Genomic DNA, 7,616 nt, shown 5'->3' with positions numbered 1-7,616 from the left:
TAGCCATAGGGGCAATATTGATTATCAATTATTAGTACAAAGATGAATTAATTGAGTAATAGATTAATCTATTGAATCATGTATGGATTATTTAATTAATGAGTTTAATTATGATGATTAATTTGAGATAATAGATTATTAATTGGGATATCTAATGGATTAACTACCTAATTGATTTATTTGTTACACTGTCGCCTGTAGTCCGTAATTAAATAGCTGCACGTTTTATCTTTCTATTATACTATTGTTAGTTCGCTCGGTGACTAAAGACTTATTTTAAATTTTTATTTCTCAAAAACTCTAAGCCTCTTTTCTTTTTTGAATAATATATTTGTTTTCATACCATTAATTACTTCTTGAAACCCTATAATTGTTTTTTTATATAATTTAATGATCTTAAAACTGTGGTGGGTAGATATAGTAAAAATTGATAACTAGTAATATTTAACCCGTATTAATTTAACCAATTCAATTTTTTAGCCTGTAATAATTTTTTAGCCTGTAGTAATGTTTTACTTGCTGAGACAGTACTGCCCCAGACAAGCTGCCAAAATTATTAAAATTATGGCGCGTACCAAGCCATACAAAATTCGTCCCCAACCTCCACGGCGGGACCCATCCCCTATTTATGACCAGCCACGTATTCTTAGCAATAATATTATGTCGTGTGACAACTTGCTATTTTTGTCTGTTTGTTTGTTTTTGAAATCAATTCTTTTTTACGCACATCAATCTATTCTCTATCTCGCCATTACCCTCGTTGACGCGTTGACTAGTACGGACCATCTAGCACGTAGAAAGTCGATTAAGGGCAATTAGGTAATATCCGTCGATAACGAGGCTAAAGAAGTCATAGCGAGTGTCTTTGATAAAGCATAATTTTGGATTTATAATTCTGCGTAGATCTTTTAATTTTAAGGGTGAGGGAGATGAAAAGAGCGGTGCCGCAGCGAGCCTTGTGGCTGGCGACGGCTGCGGCCATCCTCGTCGCCGGCTCCATCCTGCTCTCCAACTTCCTACGCAACGCTGATCGCGGCCTCGTCTGCTCGTTTCCACCTGTATTCTCGCATATTTCCTCCGGCAGCAGCGGCGACGTCAAGGGTGAGCTAGCGGAGGCCTTGCTCTACTACGTTACCACGCCTCAGATTCCGCAACAGTCGCGGGCGGAGATCCAACTCACATTCGACGTTCTTCGCAGACGTTCACCTTGCAACTTCTTGGTCTTCGGGCTCGGCCGCGACTCTCAGATGTGGGCCGCGCTCAACGCTGGTGGCACCACTGTGTTCCTGGAAGAGGACAAGGAGTGGTACGAGCTAGTGCTCAAGGATAACCCTTTCCTGCGGGCGCACTACGTCAAGTACCGCACCCGGCTTGACGAGGCGGACAAGCTGCTGAAGGGCTACCGAGCGGAGCCTGAGTGCCGGCCGGGGCAGGCGGATGGCATCGCTGGGCTCCAGCACAACGGCGGGTGCCCTCTGGCGCTGGTAGGGCTTCCGCAGGAGATCTACGAGCGGGAGTGGGACGTAGTGATGATCGACGCGCCGAAGGGGTATTTCCCGTCGGCGCCGGGGAGGATGGCGGCAATCTACTCGGCGGCGGTGATGGGGCGAGGAAGGAGGGGGGAGGGGGAGACCGATGTGTTCCTCCACGATGTCGACCGGAAGGTGGAGAAAGCTTTCGGCTTGGAGTTCCTGTGCCAGAAGAATAGAGTTGGAGCCACCGGACGGCTGTGGCACTTCCGGATTCCGAAGGCGAGACCCAATGAGACCACCTCCGGAACTACCTTCTGTTGATCTTCATCAATTCAGTTTCTGTTATCTTGGTCGAGTTACCGTAAATTTGGTGATTTCTGTGGCAATCACTTGTGTTGAGATGTTCAATTATTTATTATGTATTATTGTGGAAGTAGAGTATTTTATTTTTCATTAAAAGGACTATATGAATGGTCCCATCATTCTGGATAAATAGATAAGAACTCTATTTCATATGCAAAGATCTGGTGATAAAGCTGGAACTTTAAATTAAATCACAAGGAGGTCATCTACAAATATACGATATTTTATTAAACCATTTATTCAATTATTATTATTATTATTTAAATCACCTATTATGTTTTTAGATTTGTCAATTTATGCATCATATTCCCATACTACCTTTGCCCTAGTCCACACATAAAATCCATGCTCGTTTGAACCATTGCCAATATCCAATTCACATTTGAAATATCGAAATACAAATTTGTTTTGGCTTCTACTTTTTCTCCCACTCAATTGTCAGTCGTTTTTTAAAATCATGTTCTAAATTCGTGAAATTAAAATTCAAAAGCTGTGATTTCTATTCTCCCGATCTTCCTTCAACGGTTGCCCCTAATCGACTTCGACCTATGGAAGCTGTGAATTTCCTTCTCTCAATCTTCCTTTTACTGTTGCTTTCATCTTCAAAATCCCTGTTACCCAATGTCATAAGGTCAACGATCAAACTCTTACACCCTCTCCAAAGGTAAGTTATTTAAGGTCAAATCGCCGTGTTGTGATTCCATCACTCTCCTTATTCCCAACAGATTCTTACCATCAGTGAATTATGGGCAGAAAGATGGTGCCAAACATGAGGGCGGAAAAACTTTAAAAGTTTGGTTTTTATATTTTCTATGCGCCACGTTATTATCACGTCAAAAAGTAAAAAATTTTACTCTTTCCTTCACTATCAAAAACTTTTTAACACTTTGTTTTTTTTTGATATGTTTCACAAACAATTCATATATCTCAAAAAAAAAAAAAATCCTAATTATTTATTAATGGATCATTCTTATATTACAAAATTTATTAAAACATAATATTAAAAATTTATAAATTTAAAAAGAGTACAATATTAAATAATGAATTATTACAAATAATTTATAAAAATTATTATTTTACTGATCGTACTCATAGTGTGCCCAAATATGCTCAATCAAATCGTTCGAAACTAATGATATACTTAATTATCACATATCTCAGTTTCTCTGAAGGTATATATATTCTTGAAACTTTTAGGTAAACCCCTGAAATATATGTGTCGGAGGATCTTCTTCATCATTCGACCAATTACTTACTGTATTCTCCTTACTCTCAATAATCATGTTGTGCAAATTAATAAGCGTATATATGATATTATTCAAGTTATTCTTGTATCAAAATTATCCTGGACCTCTGATCATTTACTAATGAGATTGGAGTACCCGAAATGATTGTTCGACGTCCTTTCTTATAGCTTATTATCTTTGCTTGAATATTTTTCTCTTGAAATCCTAGGACACAGAAGGTTTTTAACAAAAGCATACTATTTTGGATAAATCCTATCAGGTATTGTATATGGATGGGAATTCGATATCGATATACCGTACTGACCCAACCTTAATCTTACTAATGTGAATTATAGAAAAAAGGGCTAGGATGCATGGGTGAAAGATTTAAAGGGCTTATAATTGCCTAATTACTACGAGCAATCAAAGACAAAGTCAGGACAGACAAGATAGTGATTATCTTGTGCGTTGACGAGAAGAGGAGTTTGAGAAGAAGACAACAAGAGATAATCGTTGTCCTCTAGATTTTTCCATAAAATATATATATTTAATATTCAAGGATTGTTTCTCAAATAGCTAAACATATGTTTATATAGATTTCAAACGTAATATATAAAGAAAGGAAATAAATCCTAACATATAGATTCAATTTCTATCTTATAAAAAAAAATTATTAATATACTCATAATTCTAAAAATTCCTAAACGAATTCAAAATATAAAAAAATAGAAATTACCAAAAATACATAAAATACCAAAAAATCTAAAATTACCAAAAAAAAATAAAAATTACTAAAAAATAATAATCAGATCCTCCAGCATCAGTTGCCCCAGGTTGAAAAGAATTTATCAAGGAGTTCAGAGTAGTGTCAGGTAATAGCTCAAGAGGAAGATCATCTGGTACCAAATGATAAAATATACTAGCAGCTGTTGAACTTGGAAAATCCCCATTGATCTACCGATGAGGACAACACCGTGGACACTATTGTTGTCAAAAAGCTCTTCCCCTCCGAGCAAATTCAAGTATAATGAAAATCTTTGATTTGCTTCCCATCACCTTCATTCTTCTCTAAGAATAATCTACTAGATGCCCATTGACAAATTCACTTAACACTCTTTTATCACTTCACACCTTGTCTGCATTGCTCCGGCCATGAGATCGGCCCTCGCCTAATAAAGCATTACTTAATTTTTAGCTTTATTTTCAAGCACTAGTTCCCCCGTTGAACAACCCTAAACTATTTCCATGCCTGAAGGTGAAAACAATTTCCACGGAGGAGGAAGAGGCAAAGTTAGCTCAATTGGTGTGCTCATGCACTTCTTCCAGAATGCATCAAAGCTTCTGGTAAACGGCTCATCATAGATTTCTCATGTGGCAAAAGGTAAAGCATCCACCCACAATGCTCCTATGTCTCAAGACTAATACGAAAGAAGTAAATTATGGTAATTGAGGAGGTAAGTGTTGGGGTTGCAAGGTTGCAAACATAGTCCCATATTGGAAACACATGGGAAAGATCTGTTGGTGCAACCTTAGGTCAAGGTTGACCTGGTTGACCCGACTCGAGTTGACCTGACTCGAGTTGTATTTTGATGTTTGACGAGAACAGAAGAGTTGTATTTTGATGGGAGATTATTGGGGAAACCTTAGGTCAAGGTTGACCTGGTTGACCCGACTCGAGTTGACCTGACTCAAGTTGTATCTTGATGTTTGACAAGAACAGAAACTTGGGAGGTTGTGGGTGCAACCCTTGGTCAAGGTTGACCCGGTTGACCCGAGGTGAGTTGACTTGGCACGGAAAAGTCCAAGCAGGGAGCTTGGCATAGGAAAAGTCCAAGCAGGGAGCTTGGCACGGGAGAAAGTCCAAGTATGGAGACTTGGCACGGAGAAATCCAAGTATGGGAACTTGGCAAGTGGAAGTCGGAGAGGGCTCGGTAGCTCGTTCTCCGGACTAGGTCAGAGAGGGCTCGGTAGCTCGTTCTCTGGACCGGAAGTGAAAGACGGAGAGGGCTCGGTAGCTCGTTCTTCGGACTAGGTCAGAGAGGGCTCGGTAGCTCGCTCTCTAGATCAGGAAGGCAGATGGAAAATCCTGGTGAGTGAAGCCAGGTGAAAGTCTTGGTGAGTGAAGCCAGGCAGATTGGAAATCCTGGTGAGTGAAGCCAGGTGAAAACCCTAGTGAGTGAAGCTAGGTGAAAGTGAAAGTCCTGGTGAGTGAAGCCAGGCAAGGGAAAGTCCTGGTGAGTGAAGCCAGGCAGTTGGGAAGTCCTGGTGAGTGAAGCCGGGTAGGGAAAAATCCAGATGGATCAAGGGTGATCGGACATCTGGTGTTGGAAAGACCAAGTGGGTCAAAGGGATTGACCGAACACTTGTTGGGGAGTCCTAGCAGGTCAAGGGAGTGACCGGATGCTAAGCATGATGTACCAACAGGTCAAGGTTGATCGGATGTTGGTTTGGAAGGCTTGGGACTTGGTTTGGGCAAAAACCAAGCTCTGGATCGATCAGTGGATCGATCCAGTGATACACTAGGTATCTGGATCGGTCTGGTGACCGATCAGTAACCAAACAGTAGCCTACTGAGTGTTATCTGATCGATCTGCAGACCGATCAGGAAACGATCAGAAGCGAAGAAAATCGGGAGAAGAAAGAGGGAGGATCGGTCTGTGGACCGATCCACCAGAGTCCTGATCGGTCCACAGACCGATCAGAGACAAGGCCAACTCTCTATGAGAGTTGGCTGATCGGTCTGGGGACCGATCAGCCTAAGGCCTGATCGGTCCCCAGACCGATCAGATCCTCCATGGACCGATCATGCCATAGCCTGATCGGTCCAGGCCTAGCCGTTGAGTCACAACGGCTAGATTTCTTTCTGTGTCTTCTTCTTCGAAGGTTCATATAAGAAGTGTGCTGTTGTGCGATGAACTACTTCTTCTTCCTCACTACTGCGATTTGAGCTTTGCTGAGCTCCTCTTTGCTGAAGCTTCGCGTGAGCTTCGTGTTGGTTTTCTAGCGGCTGGCATCCGTGAAGCTGCTGCTTCATCAACGGACTCCAGACGAGAAGGCAAGCTTGTTTGTTTTACATTCATATTGTCTTGTGCTTCTTTGTATTTTGTGTACTTCTATCTTGCTGTTGCAAGAGTTATTGTGGCGAGGTTTCTCCACCCATAAGGAGTTCTTATTAGCCGGTTCTCCGGGGACTCATCCACCGACGGATTGATAGGCTTCGTCCACCTTACGGACACGCCGAGGAGTAGGAGTTTATCTCCGAACCTCGTTACATCGCTGCGTGTTGAGGTTTGATCTTCTTGTCTTTGTTTCTTTGTTTTATTTTCCGCTGCGCTAACGTCAACTTGTAGAAAGAAACGAAGATTTGGGGTCGGCTATTCTCACCCCCCCTCTCTAGCCGCGACCATCGATCCTAACAAGTGGTATCAGAGCAAGGTCGCTCTTCATTGGATCAACACCCGGGGGAGCACGAGCTAGAGAATGGATCTATTTGGAGAAGATGTCACGATTCCACCTTTCTACGATCGCAATGACTTCGCGTTTTGGAAGGTAAGAATGAAATATTTTCTTATGACTAATCTTGAGAATTGGAGTTGTGTCCAATTAGGTTTCAAGCCTCCGACGGACAAGAAAGGAGAAACCTTAGAGAAGAAGGAGTGGACCAAGGAACAAGTCCACCAATCCCTAGTCAACGATGAGGTATTGAAGATTTTTGAATTTTCTTTACCTAATGATGTTTTGTGTAGGATAGGTGGATACAACAATGCCAAGGAGTTGTGGAACAACTTGGCTAAGTTCCATGAGGGGAACTCCACTTCAAGCCATGACGAGGAGTCAAGTGAGCCAAGGAGTTCACATCATGGAGGGATGGATTTAGAAGTTGAGGGCCACTCAACATCTAAAGAAGAAGAGGAGGAGAGTTCTTCTTCAAGTTCGGAGCAAGAAGAAGAAGTTTCTACCTCCGGAAGGGATGAAGGAGAGAACGTTCATCCCACCTCAACCCTAGGTAACTCAAGCAATTTAAGTTCTAGTAAATTGCATATATTATGCTTTGAGTGTAGGGAATTTGGACATTACAAGAGTAAATGTCCAAAGAGGGTTAGAAAGACTCCACCGGCGCCAAAGATCAAGGAAGCTGGAGTCCCGATACGCAAGAGCAAGGAGCACGTGGTGTGCTTCCAATGCAAGCGAAGGGGACATTATCGGAGCCAATGTCCAAGGGGGAGGCAACCTCACAAGGACAAGAAGACGAGCACATCGATAGGGGGAGCTAAGGCAAAACCTAAGGTAATCTCTAAGGCTCATTTTTGTAATTCAAATAGAACACATGCTAGTAGCCTTATTGCTATTGTTAACAATAATAAGCATGATAACATTAGAAATCGATACACATGCTTAGGTGCCAAACATGTGAGCCTAGATAAGGATAACACTAGGAAAGCCAACCCTAGAATTAACCCATCTAAGGCTAAGGAAAATCTAGGTAGAAATCCCAAAACAACTAGACACATGCCTAGGAATACCTCAAAGAAAAATGAAAAATTAAAAATTGAGG

At 41.6% G+C, this 7,616-nt stretch overlaps 1 protein-coding gene across 1 annotated transcript; it reads left to right on the top strand.

The window, feature by feature from the left end:
- Positions 1-887: 887 nt before the first annotated feature.
- On the top strand, positions 888-1,993 carry LOC122046872 (probable methyltransferase At1g27930). Its single transcript, XM_042607785.1, has one exon. It carries the CDS (start codon positions 930-932, stop codon positions 1,791-1,793), a length of 864 nt encoding a protein of 287 aa, XP_042463719.1. The 5' UTR covers positions 888-929; the 3' UTR covers positions 1,794-1,993.
- The last annotated feature ends 5,623 nt before the right edge of the window (positions 1,994-7,616 follow it).

This window comes from Zingiber officinale, chromosome 2B (assembly GCF_018446385.1).
Source record: "Zingiber officinale cultivar Zhangliang chromosome 2B, Zo_v1.1, whole genome shotgun sequence".
Classification (NCBI taxonomy): domain Eukaryota; kingdom Viridiplantae; phylum Streptophyta; class Magnoliopsida; order Zingiberales; family Zingiberaceae; genus Zingiber; species Zingiber officinale.
This window is presented reverse-complemented; position numbering and strand designations above follow the sequence as displayed.

What these genes read in the sequence shown, in the direction of transcription:
- LOC122046872 (XM_042607785.1), top strand. Translation starts at nt 930, where the DNA reads ATGAAAAGAGCGGTGCCGCAGCGAGCCTTGTGGCTGGCGACGGCTGCG.